We start from the raw sequence: 12,349 nt of genomic DNA, 5'->3' as shown, positions 1-12,349 counted from the left end.
GTGCACACACAGGTACACACACAGACACGCGACACAGCATGCGAAGCAGTTCCAGCGGGAGCCTGGAAATGTCCACAATCCCCCGCATGCCAACGGAATCGCCGCGATCGGGGCACTCGTCGGCCGGCCGCCCGGCATCGTGGACCCGACCAGAGATTGCCGCAAGGGGCGACGGGGCGGGGGGAGGGGGAGGCTTTTCTTCCAGAGAGCCTGAAGATGAAGGAAGTCACTTTGAGTGCAGCCGAGCCCCCTGCCCCCCCCCCCCTCTCCCTCCACCTGCTCACCTCTCCTGCGTGCGAAGGCACGTGTGCACCCGGTTACACAAGATCCTCTTCCCCCTTCTCGACGTCCATCTATCCTACACATATGCTCGTGGCATTGCGTACGGGCCTTCTCGCCGTCACTCGGGCCCGCATGGTGGCCATCAGGCCGACTGCGGCTCCCTTGTCGACCGATCCTCCAGGCCGGGGGATTGTGTCCCTTTTTTCGGCCCGGCTTTCCTCGCACGCGCGCACGTCTGGCGATCTGCCCGGCCTGTTGGAGCAGCTGACCCCCTTTGAGGCCCAGTCGCAAGAGGCCTTTGACCAGGTGTCGGGGCTGATCCATTTGCCGATCTTGCGCCTTCGAGTGCAAGCCAACGAGCAGGAGCTGGAGCTGGCGTACAGCCGCATGGCCGAGGGCGATGGCCTGTCGGCCAGCGGGGACGGCGGTGGCCTCCGGCGGCGCATCGAGCTCGAGCGTCAGTTGGCCAAAGACCGCGTGATGGTCCAGCGCATGGATGAGCTCCTGACTGAGCGAGCCGACATTTGCGAGCTTGCCGACATGCTGCAGGCCATGTATGCCGACATGCGTCCTGATGCGGCGGATGCCGCGGCCGAGGTGGCCGCCGTGGGGGCTTTGTCCATGGAACTGCACGCTCGGGCGCAGGCATTCCACAGCGCCTTGAGCCGAGTTCGGCAGGGGATTCTCTTCTCCGGCGAGGCGGATGCCTCTGGCTGTTTCCTGTCTCTGAATGCCGGCAACGGCGGTGTCGATAGCCAATCCTTCACGCAAATGCTGCTGGACATGTATCGTGGATGGGCCTCGGCCCGGGGCCTGCGGCAGGAGTTGATTGACAGCGCGCCCGGCGAGCGGCCCGACACCCTACGCAATGCCACGTTGCTGATTCATGCTGATGAACGGGCCGATGCCGAGGGCGGCCCATATGGTTGGTTGCGCGGGGAGGCTGGTGTCCATCGGCTGGTGCGGAATTCCCCTTTCGACGAAGGTCGCCGCCACACGAGCTTTGCTTCGGTCGGGGTTGCGCCTCACTCGCTGGATGAAGGGGGCCACGAGGACCCGGAGCTGTCGATCGATGCGCGGTATCTACACATCGAGACGACGACCTCGCGCGGGGCCGGCGGCCAGCATGTCAACAAGACCGAGTCGGCTGTCCGCATGACACACCTGCCGACCGGGATTGTCATCACCATCCAGCAGGAGCGCTCGCAGCATCGGAATCGGGCATTGGCACTGTCTCTGCTGCGTGCGCGATTGCTCGAGCGGCACCTGCATAAAAAGTGCGCCATCTTTCTCTCCTCCCTCTCGCTCCCTCTTTGGGCCTTTCAAAGCCAGCATCTCTTCGTCCCTTCCCTTGCTAATGGCTCCATGTGCCACTTGCTCCCAGACGTCTGGAGGAGAGCCTCCGCCGGAGTGACATGACCTCCAACTCCTTCGGTGGCCAAGTGCGCTCCTATGTGCTGAACCCCTATCAAGTGCGTTTCGCCCGGCACATTCAACCACCCCACCATACTCGCGGTCTCCCCCCTCGGTCTCCCTTTCTGTCCCCTTGTTGATGCCTCGCAGGCGGCAAAAGACCCTCTCCTGACGCTCGCTTCATTCCGGCAACCCGCCGCCCAGCTTATCAAGGACAACCGGACCAACCACGAAACGTCCCAAGTGCATGCGGTGCTTTCCGGCGATCTCGATGAGTACGCGCACTGTCACACTCAGCCCCGGCGGGCCAATCTCCCCCCTCTCTCCTCTTGGCTCTCGCCCTGTTGCTGACCCTTCATCATGCTGCCTTCTCCTTTTCTCTATCTCCGCCCCCCCCCCCCATGCCCCTCTCTCTCTCTCTCTCTCTCTCTCTCTCTCTCTCTCTCTCTCTGGCACCAGGTTCCTGATCAAGTCTCTCGAGCTCGAGGCTGCCGCCACGGTTGGAGGAAAGGACTAGCCCTCTTCTTCATGCTTCACACATAAATCCCTTCGGATGCATTCCCTTCTCCTACCCCCCTCCCCCCATTGTGGATCTCTCTTCCCTCTTCCTTCCTTTCTCTCCCGCCCCCCCCCCCGGCACATATCCAATAGACCTAGACACATATGCACAGTCAGTCGATTGTGCGTTCATTCCCGGCGACTACGCCACCATCCCCGAGGCCAGGAAGGTGGCAAGCGGCATGAGCGACAGGAAGAGGGCAGGCGCATAGGAGGCAATCTCGCGTGCCATTGCCGGCCCGAGGACCCCGACCGCGCCGGCCAGCAAGCTGAATGATCCCACCAAGCAGAGAGCCCGTAGGGCCATGGCCACCTGCTGGCGCGTCTCGGCCACCAGAGCCTTGTCGGCCGGCGAAAGCCCCGGGTCGCCGTGAGTGCTTGGCTCGGCATCCGGGAAAAGGGCACGGCCCATGCGCTCGGCGGCCAGCCACAGAAGACCGTAGGCCATCACCAAAACCGGGCTACGCTCAACTCGCAGAGCCGCCAGAAGGCGATCCGCCGCATGGGCCACGACTGCCGGGCTCTTCGCCAGGGGCAGGCCCATGCCGGTGGCCGTCGCCGCCGCCGCCGCCGCCGCCGCCGCCGCCTGAGACACAACGCCCCGGATGATGGGCTCATCCAGCTGGCAGCCAGCCAAGCGCAGGTGCCCGGCCACGAGGGCCACAACCAGGCGCAGTGTCCGCACAGCGGCCACATGCATGGCCCGCACCACGGCAAGCGCGTCGCCTTCGGCCCCGGCCCCCATGACCGCCTGAGCCAGGGTCTTCAGGGACCCGGCCGGGATGGCCATCGCCCCGGGCAAAGCCGCCGACAGCTTGGCCAAGTGCTCCGGCGAGGGACAGAGATCGGCCAGCTGGTGCGCCGTGGGCCGGTACTCCGGGCTGAAGGGCCAGTCAATCAGCCGCTCGGCGCGAAGCCAGGCAAAGGCCCGCGTAGCGGCCAGCGCCACCGGAATCAGGCACGCGAACAACAGATACACCTTATACTGATGGGTTCGGCGCTGGTGGTCATGCGGCGCGAGGCAATCCCAGCAAGGGCGAGCAGAGGGGTAAGTTACTTGCGCATTCAGCAAGGCGGGACCAAATAACGAAGTAGCAGGCCCGCGAGTGGGAGGCGGATGTGCGGGAGGACCCGGGCGCACCGCATGCGAAGTGGGCCCCATGCCGATGACAGATAGGCGACCCAGGCCGAGGCCCAAGAGCCGGGCAATGCTGAGCAGAACCACCGCCAGGTGGCCAGGCAGCAAAGATGCAACCGAGATGACGGCTGCCAGACGGAGGGCATCCCCAACCCCGGGGAGACGGGCTCCGAGACCGCGGACCACCGGCCGAAGGGGCCGCACCACCAACAGCCAGAAGGGCGAAAGGATGGCCGCCAGAGCGCCGACCACCAGACGGAAAGCCCCGAGACAGGCATGGGCCAACAGCAGCGACGCCGTCAGCCGATATGCCGCCACGGCCAAAGCCTCGACCGCGATGCCGAAAAGCGCGTGAGCCTCCCCGGCGCTGATGGACAGCAGGGACTCCAGCCCATCGGCCGGGGTGATCAAACGCACGGCCGATACGGCGGCCGCCGCGGCCGACAGGATGGCCATCGCCCCGACCAGCGGCCACGCGTGGCGTCCGATGAACACTTCAATCGGATGGTCAGCCCCGGCGGGGCTGGGCTTCGACCCGAGCACCATAAAGAGGATCCCCCACCCGAGGACCAGCACCGGGGCCACGGTGGCCGCGTCAATACGCGTCGCATGGGCCGAGAAGGTTCGCAGGTCCCAGTACACGCGCAGGGCCAGGGGCTCACCACCAGAGCCGAAGACCGGAGACCGGGCTTCGTTGGTTTCCTCCTGCTCGAAGACTCGAAGCAGGCGAAGGTGCAGCCCAAAGTCCGCCAGCGTGGCGAAGTCCAATGCGCTGGAGGGCTCGCGAATGGCCCCGGCATGGGAGTGCGAGAAGATGGCCGCCCCGCCATTGCCGCACTCCAGGGCCTCCTGCTCGTGGACCTTCTCCTCGTCATTGGCCGGCGCACGGGTCCACAGGAGAACACGCTGGCCGCCAGGCCCGCCTTCCGAGGTGGTGCCCTGCCGGAGGAGACACGCCCGAAGAGGGAGCCCCCCGCCGAGTGCCGAGAGGCCTGTCCAAGCAGGCAGCTGCACCAGCTCCGAGGCCAGAGACCCGGCCGGCAGGGGGATCGTGATGCCGACCACCGGCACCGGCAGCACCACAGTGTGGCCGACCAGTGGCAGGGACACCTGGCGCCGGGCCAGCAGCAGCTGGAACGACATCGACTTGGGAGACGTGACCGACCGGTCAGCGGCCGGGGCCGACAGGCAAGTGCGCGTGCTCCACCGAGCGGCCCCGCCGGATGCCGGCACCAGGATGGCCACCGCGTCATACGGCCGGCCATGGTAGATGACCGCATGCCAGTCCACCGTGACCGACAGGCTCACCTGCCGCCGGGTGAGCTGAGTAACGGACAGGTGGGCAGCCGGAACCGGCGTGCACGCGCCTCCGGCCGTCAGAGCCGTCAGGGGAACCCGCGGCGAATCCCCCCCTCCGGACACCAAATCCCGATAGTCATCCTGCGAGCAGAGCCACACGGCAAATGGATCAGACGGCCAGCCGCCGGCCGCCGGGGCCGACAGCGGGTCGGCAAAGACATCCACCCGGGAGAGAGGCTCACTTCGGGCATCCGGCGCCCCGGGGCCCGAGATGGCAATCACCAGTGGCCGATCCAGGTCAACGAGCACTTCGGTGTCGGCGCATGGCCGGCCGGCATCCAGACTCACCGCCGGCACAGTCGGCAGGGTGAGCCTCCGGTCTTCGGCGCCCAGTTTCAAGCCCTGAGGAAGGGCAAAGCGCTGGGAAAAGGAGGGGCTCACAATTTGCCGGGTGATGGCCACGCGCCTGGGCAGGTCGAGCATGGCCGCCCGACCGTCGTTTGCATGCAATTGCGCCTGAATAATGTGATTCACCGCGCGCACGGTCTCCGCACACCAGACGATCGTCTGCTTGCCAGTTCGGCCAGAGAGGAGAGAGGGAAGGGGAATGAATGAATTGTGGCAGGGGGGCATTAGCTGGCAGAAGATACGGAAGGGGCGGGCGAGGGACGATGGAGAGAGGCAGACTCGGCAGGTGGAGCTAGCGCGCGCTGCCACGGACCTGGTGGTCTTGCGATGTGCTGACCCCCGGCAGCCCGGTGGTCCAGCCGGACACGACATTGGTGGCCGGCGACAGGACTGCCCGACCCCCAGGGGTGTTCTCTGCGTCTGTCCAGTCGACCCAGACGCCCCGCTGGAGGAGCCCCTGAAGCCAGTTCAGCGACCCGTCAACCAGCAGATCGCGCGAGCCCGGGGCCAAGCTCAACAGAGACACATGCTGGCGGAACCAGGCACTGTCGGTGACCGGGGTCAGGCCCAGGGCTGCGGCCGTGTCGGCCACCTGGCTGTCGGCCACCATGGCAGCCGTCGAGCCAGCTTCCTGGGTCGCCAGCGCCGCCGCCCAAAGGTAGTTGACTGCCTGGTACAGATCGTGCAGGGTGCGCGAAATGGCCGGCAGCGGGGGGCTGGCATGCGGCGTCGCCAGGGTGACATACGACTGGACCGTGCGCGGGGGGTGGCTAGCCAGCAGGGGCATGGTCCGGGCCACGATGCCGCCCATCGAATGGCCAATGAGGATGATCGAATCGGCTGGTGGCGGGGTACCCAAAGGAAAAAAAAAAAAAAAAAAAAGATCCCAGACAGGATGTCAGACACGACTCGGCACCGAGGAAGAGCCTCAGCTGGATGGGTGGCTCATGGGGGCCAGGGGAAGCCGCGCACCAGTCGGATGGTGATTCGCCAGCCAGGCGAGAACGTAATTGGCAAAGTGCGCCTGGGCCATGATGTCGTCCGTGCGGAACCCCGTCATCTCGCCATCGGTCTCGACCGAGTAGAAAACCAGCGAGGCAGTCGGCGAACCGCCGAGGTCCGCCAAGTCCCACTCGTCAAACTGATCCCACATCTCCGGGTCCTTGTAGCCCAGGGTCAGGCCGTGTGCATGCCTCGCAGCCACGGATGCCAAAGACCGGACCTGTTTGGAGGATCCGCCGGAGCCGGCGATGAAGAGGACCGGCTGGAGCTGCGCAGGGGAAAGGGGCGGAGCACATTGGGGAGAGGAGGGGGGAGGGGACAGGGGGGACGGTCAGGGGGATTGATCTCAAAGTGCACCTTGGCACAGGATAAAAAAGGGAAGAGCGACATCATGCTCGAGAACATCCAGCCCGCGGTCCCACGTACTGGCAGGTGGGTGGCTGGCGGACGGCCGGCATCATCAAAGCGAATGAGCTGGTACCGCCCCGAGCGACTGGCCTCCCGATAGGCTGCCGCCCAGTCGGCCTCGGTGCGCTCGGCAAACAGCACACCCCGCCCTGGATGAGGGGGGACCTTTTTGCCCTGCCTCTGGCCGTAGGGGATCGGCATGGTGGCCAAATTCAGTCGCGGGTAGGATGGCCGCGAATAGGTCATCGCACAGCTGCATGGGTCGATGGCGGACGGGCCGAGGACCGAACGAGCCGCGGTCGTCACCTTCTGGAGCAATGGGCCGGGGCCGGTCTGCCCGGGGCCCAACAACTGCTGAAGACTGGCCGGCAGCCGGGGCTCCTCCGCCACCGGAGTTGCCAGCAGGCCAGCCCAGGCGAAGCCCAGCAGCAGGGCCGTCGCCACGGCCGACGCCAGGTACACCGCCAGACGCAGGCGCAAAGTGGCCGGGGGATCGGCCGGGGGGATGCCGGTTTGGCCAGCGGCTGCCCGTGAGCTCTCGCCCATGGGCGCAATCGCAGGGGCAGAAGCAGTGACATCCGAGGCGGCTGGCTTGACCTGAGGCTTCAGGTCAGAGGTGCTACCATGGCGTTGCTTGACATTTGCCGCCGCCGGGTCTTGTCGGGTGGAGGACCGGCCCACGGGGGCTACCTCGGCGCGGCCATTTGCCCGCGCCCTGGGACGGCTGGTTGTCATGCGATCAGACGCCCAGACGAGAGAGGAGGACAGGCGGGCGGGAGAGGAAAGGGAAAGAGCGAGCGAGCGAGAGAGAGAGAGGGAGGGAGGGGGAGAGGGAGAGAGGGAGAGAGGGAGGGAGGGGGAGGTGTTCCTTTTGGCCAACGCCGGCCAGAGACACCTCATCCCGAGTAGAAAAATATATGCCCGTCCTCCCCGTCGTCTTTCCCGCGGCCTCCCTGCCTACCATCCACAATCTCCTTGTTTCCATGCAAGGGCGCTTGAGGAGTTAAACCGGCCGAAAGGGAAAAAAGAGGACACCCTGAGGAGCGGGGCCCTGACGCGGGGGACTGTCCAACCGTCCGCCCCCCGGCCGCCCCCCCCCCGAGCCGCGGAGAGATCGAGAAAGGGAAGGGCAGGTATACGTCAAGACAGACACTCCACGATCGGGAGAGCCGACGGAAGTCGCCGATTCGAGGCTGATCACCACCCCAATGGCATACCACGTGCTGCGGGTGCTCCATGTAAGGGCGCCGTCCCGGCGGGCGCACGATCTTCTCGAAGTACCCACGATCTACCCCCCCCCCCCCCCTTGCGTCACAGACACATATCGGCCTCCCAGCCAGAGGGCCCTCCGGGGGCGGGGGAGGGATCGGCACTCCCCTCCTCCCACCTCTTGCAACCCCCGCCCCTCCCCCATCGCCCAGTCCTGTGCCCAATCCCCCGCCCCTCCCTCCCTCCCTCCGGTTGGCACGCCCACTTTTTCTCCGCGGCGGATCTAACTCGTCTTGTTGACACCCTCGAGCCATGTCGTCCCGCGCTCTTCGCCAGCTTCAGCGGGTGCGCAACCGCCAATTGCTGGCATATACACCTGCCCCCGGCTGCCTTCCATCGCTTTTTCTCTTTCCTCACCTTCCGATTGACACCCCATCCGTTGCGCCGCCTTAGCAACGCGAGCTCGAGATGGCCCAGCGCCTGCAGCAAGAGGCCTCCGACTCATCGGAAGCCTCCTCCTCGGGCGAGGAGGCCCCTGTCTTTGCCGCCCCGAAGCGTGTCAATACCTTTGCCATGGTGCGTGAAGCTCTCCCTCTCTCCCTCTCTCCCTCTCTCCCTCTCTCCCTCTCTCTCTGCTCGAGATGCGGCTCTCTTCCTTCCTTCTCTCTCCCTCCCCCTCCTCGACCCCCGTTCTCTGACCCGTGGTGCCCGCCGCCCGCACAGCTGATGGGTGTCAATGAGGATGACACTTCCTCGTCCGAGGAATCCGACTCCTCCTCCTCCTCCTCCTCTGAGGATGAGGCGCCCATTCGGCGCCCGGCACGCTCGGCGCCTCCTGCCTCGCGAGGCCGTCGCCAGGCCCCCGCCGCGGCCCCGCTCTCCAAGAAGCAGCAGAAAAAGGCCCAACGCCAGAGCAAGCTGGCTGCCAGCACGCAAGTGGCCGCCGAGACCGAAGTCCCGGAGGCCAGCAAGACTCCGGCGGCTCAGCCACGCACCGGCGCCGGCTTTGAGCATCCTCTCTCGGCGTCGCTCTTCCGCGCGGCTTTCGGCACGCAGCCCAACAAGATGGACGCCAATGCCGAGCTTCGGCGCTTCTTCGGCTCGGACGTCATCGGCCATTCGAGCTCCGGCATGGGCGGTGGCAATCTGGTCCCCTTCCGCCATAATCGGGGACACCCCTCGCAGCGGGGCCGGTCCACACGCCCGGGCCTCCAGATGACCCCCTTGTCGCCGGCGCAAATCAACCAGGATGGGCGCTTTTTCTACTGCTTCACCCCGACGCAGGTGTACCTCCAGGTGCAGCAGCGCTTCGAGGCCCTGCTTGGCACCCACAACTACGACCAGATTCACAACCTCTTCCATGACGTGCGCCAGGACCTCTCTCCTCCTCCTCCTCCTCCGGGCCCCCTGGCTGCCTCCTGCCCCTCCGTGGCGGATATCCCTCTGACATGCCTTCTCCTCCTCCTCCTCTCCTCGGCCTCTTGGGGGATGTGCTCCTGGTCTCGCTGGCCTGCCAAAGGCCCCCTTCCATGCGCCGACTGCCCTGACGGTGGCCGAGATGCTGCGTCGTCAGGGAAGCGCCCCGGAGTCCGACGATGTGATTGGTACGTCCCAGCCCCGCCGCACCCTCTGCCACTTGCTCGGCCCCGTCTGCCCTCTAACACGGATGCCCGGCCATTACCCTCGTAGAGCGCATCATCTTCGACTACGAGGTGCGCGCCTCGTCGCAGTTCCAGCCATATCGCCTGCAGAAGCCCGACCAGCTTGCCGAGTCGCCGGACAGCGTGGTCCCGGCCGGTGGCTGGCTCTCCTATGACGTGGAGATGAATCGGTCTCTCTTCCTGGCCCTCTTCCATCGTGTGTCGTCCGTGGCCCGGACTGGCGCCCACCGGGCGGCCCTGGAAGCGGCTAAGGCGCTCTTCTGGTACGTCCCGCTCGAGCATGCACGTGCACATGCACACGCAAAGTGCATGTGTGTGTGTGTGTGTGTGTGCAACATTCGTGCCCAGGATGTGCTGACACCAATCCGCCGCTCAGTCTCAATCCCCTGGATGACCCGCTGGCGTCGGTTCTTCTTCTCGACCACTGCGCCGTCCGTGCCCGCGAGGACTCGTGGCTGCTGGTACGTACCAATGGGCCTCCCCTTTGCGCTTCCCTCCGAAAGTAGGTCTAACTGCCCCCCGCCCCCCCCCCCCCCCCCCCCCCCGGTGTGCCCCACCCCTCTTCTCATTCCCGCCGGCCAATCGCACAGTCCATTTACGACTCGTTCTGTGACGTGCTTGGCTTGCACTTCCTCCCATCATATGCCTTTAGCCTGGCCCTGTGCACGGATCGCGTGGAAAATGGCACGGCCGACTCGGCGCCGTCACTCATCCAGCGCGGCTCGCGCAAGCCCACCTCGGCCACCAACAAGAAGGCCAGCGGCGGTGCGGCCCGCTCGGCGGCCAACACCGCCACCGATCACCTGTCGGCTCAGCTGAACATGGCTTGCTCTGGGCTGGCCCGTTTGCCGGAGCAGGCGGCCGGTCGTCTGTGGGCGGCGATTGCCGCCTTCCCCGCAGCCGCGAGGGCCCTCTGGCAGGAGGCTGGCGGCTCGCCGGCCGACTTCCCACCCATCTTGAGTGCCTACGCTGACGCGGTGTCCAGCCTGCCCGAGGACCCGGCCAACCTGGCCCATGTTCCACTTCTCACGCCTCAGGATTTGGACTCCGACAATCAAGGCGAGTGGTCCATCGCCGGCGAGTGGTATGAGTTCGATCCCGAGCGGGTGCTGGCCATCTGCGGCCGGCCAGCCTCTCTGCATCCAGCCGCCCGGCCGACTGATTTGGCTCAGTCTCTGGAGGCTTTCGCCGGGCTGCCGCATGTGCCAATCGTGGCGGCCAACCGGTCGGTCGCGCTGGCGACCGTGTTTGCCGCGCGCTCCCACTCCATTTGGCGCGAGCCCACGGTATGCCTCCTTCCTGCTTGTTCCCTCCCTCTCCCTTTCGCCCTCCCGTGTCTGTGTGTGTGTGTGTTTGTGTGTGTGTGTCCCCGGGAAAGCAAGTCGCCTGACCCTTTGCTTGGCCTTTTGGCCCACCTACCACCCCCTTGGAAGACCACCAACTGGCTCCGGTCGGGGATTGCGGCGGTCGCGCGTGCTCTTTGCCATGAGGCGGCCCAGAGCCCCCAAACGTCCGGGACCGATGATTCGGCCGTCAGCCGGCGTATCCGCGACCTGCGCCTGGCCGCCTACAACTCGGCCTTTGCCGCGCGCTTTGTCGAGCTGCCCGAGGCCTATCGCGTTCCGCTCGCTGGTGGCTTGGCCGCGGTTGATGCTGCCGACCCGGCCAATACCGCCGTTGTTCCAACAATCCCCAAGGTTGGCCCGTCAACGCGAGCCCTCTCTCGTCACATTGTGGTGGCCGGTGCGCGACTGATGTCCTCCCCTCTTCGGGTGTCTCGCTCTTTCCCCCCCCCCCTTTCCGCCCGGCCCTGTCTTTCTCGTTTCCCATGCCCTTCGCCCCTTGCCGGCCCCATGCATCTGACACCCGGGTGCAACAGACTTGCCCAAGACCTTCGGCTGCCTGCCGCCGACCCATGCCAAGAGTGACTTGCATCCCCATGACCCGTTGCCACCGCGCTATGAGCCCGTCCGGGGGTACGCCCTCAATACGGACGCCTCGGTGGCCGGTGGCGCCTCCGCGTCTGCTGCCAGTGAGGAGGCTCCCTCCCTGCTGTCGGTGTCGATGAATGCCGTCGGCTCGATGATTCAGTCGCTCAACCCGAACTATGTGCCGGAGGCCGGTGTCGGTGCCGGTGGCTCCGCCGCCAGCCGGCCCTGTCCCGCGCAGGTGGCCAACGAGGACGGCTGGGCCTCGGTCGCACCGGCCCCGCGACGTGCCCCGGTGGTCGGCGGGGTCGGTGCCCCGGCCGACATTCTCCGTGGACTGATGGATCTGTTGATGAATATGCACCAGAATGGCGCGAACGCCGACGTCGCCGAGGCCGGCCGCGAGCAGCTCATGCAGGCGCTCGGTGTCGATCCGGAGGCTCTCCTGGAGAGCATGTACGACCCGGCTGCCGATGAGGAAGACCAGGAAGACGGGGACTTTGATGATGAAGATGAGGAGGAGTTCGACGACGAGGACTTTGATGACGCCAATGACGATGCTTTGGCTGGTCCCACGCCCGCAGCCGCCCCCAATGACGACCCGGACATGCATTCACTGGATGCGCAAATTTCGGCAGCCATGTTGCGCGATGACATCTACGAAGACTGGACCGATTGAGGAAAGGCCCTGCTTCTTTTTTTCTTTCCTCCCTCCTTCTCCAGCACTATGTCTCTCTTCCCATTTTCCCCTGATGAGGATGTCTACTGTGCCCCACTTTTTTCTCTCTCCCCTTCGCAGGAGGATAAAATATACTTAGAGGGGTCACCATGGCACATGCTGGTTCTCGGGGAACAAGCGTATGTCCGGCTCTTCGCACACTGGTGGACATGCATGGAAATATGTGCAGGTGCGCATGTGTGTGTGTGCATTCTATGCACAGAAAAGGGTGCATGCATCGTGTGCATGTGTCTGAGGGGAGGAAAGGCGAGAAGAAGCAGATAAGGAGGAGGATATATATATATAGAGAGAGAGAGAGAGAGAG

The 12,349-nt window shown here is 65.5% G+C and overlaps 3 protein-coding genes across 3 annotated transcripts; 2 read left to right on the top strand and 1 right to left on the bottom strand.

The window, feature by feature from the left end:
- The first annotated feature begins 254 nt into the window (after positions 1-254).
- On the top strand, positions 255-2,363 carry H696_00100 (hypothetical protein). The gene is made up of 4 exons (XM_009493931.1): positions 255-1,559; positions 1,667-1,754; positions 1,900-1,970; positions 2,155-2,363. The coding sequence occupies exons 1-4, from the start codon at positions 367-369 to the stop codon at positions 2,210-2,212; spliced, it is 1,410 nt and encodes a 469-aa protein (XP_009492206.1). The 5' UTR covers positions 255-366; the 3' UTR covers positions 2,213-2,363.
- A 3-nt stretch (positions 2,364-2,366) lies between these two features.
- On the bottom strand, positions 2,367-7,323 carry H696_00099 (hypothetical protein). The gene is made up of 5 exons (XM_009493930.1): positions 6,527-7,323; positions 6,071-6,368; positions 5,412-5,938; positions 3,395-5,257; positions 2,367-3,253 (listed from the first exon to the last, which is right to left on the bottom strand). The coding sequence occupies exons 1-5, from the start codon at positions 7,241-7,243 to the stop codon at positions 2,396-2,398; spliced, it is 4,263 nt and encodes a 1,420-aa protein (XP_009492205.1). The 5' UTR covers positions 7,244-7,323; the 3' UTR covers positions 2,367-2,395.
- A 595-nt stretch (positions 7,324-7,918) lies between these two features.
- On the top strand, positions 7,919-12,195 carry H696_00098 (hypothetical protein). Its single transcript, XM_009493929.1, has 9 exons — positions 7,919-8,062; positions 8,171-8,293; positions 8,441-9,082; positions 9,237-9,321; positions 9,407-9,641; positions 9,755-9,839; positions 9,969-10,664; positions 10,812-11,121; positions 11,258-12,195. Exons 1-9 carry the CDS (start codon positions 8,030-8,032, stop codon positions 11,983-11,985), a joined length of 2,937 nt encoding a protein of 978 aa, XP_009492204.1. The 5' UTR covers positions 7,919-8,029; the 3' UTR covers positions 11,986-12,195.
- Positions 12,196-12,349: the final 154 nt, after the last annotated feature.

The sequence above is a fragment of the Fonticula alba genome (assembly GCF_000388065.1).
Source record: "Fonticula alba strain ATCC 38817 unplaced genomic scaffold supercont2.1, whole genome shotgun sequence".
Taxonomy (NCBI): Eukaryota; order Rotosphaerida; family Fonticulaceae; genus Fonticula; species Fonticula alba.
Note: the sequence above shows the minus strand (reverse complement) of the source record. Positions and strands in the feature narration are given on the sequence as shown.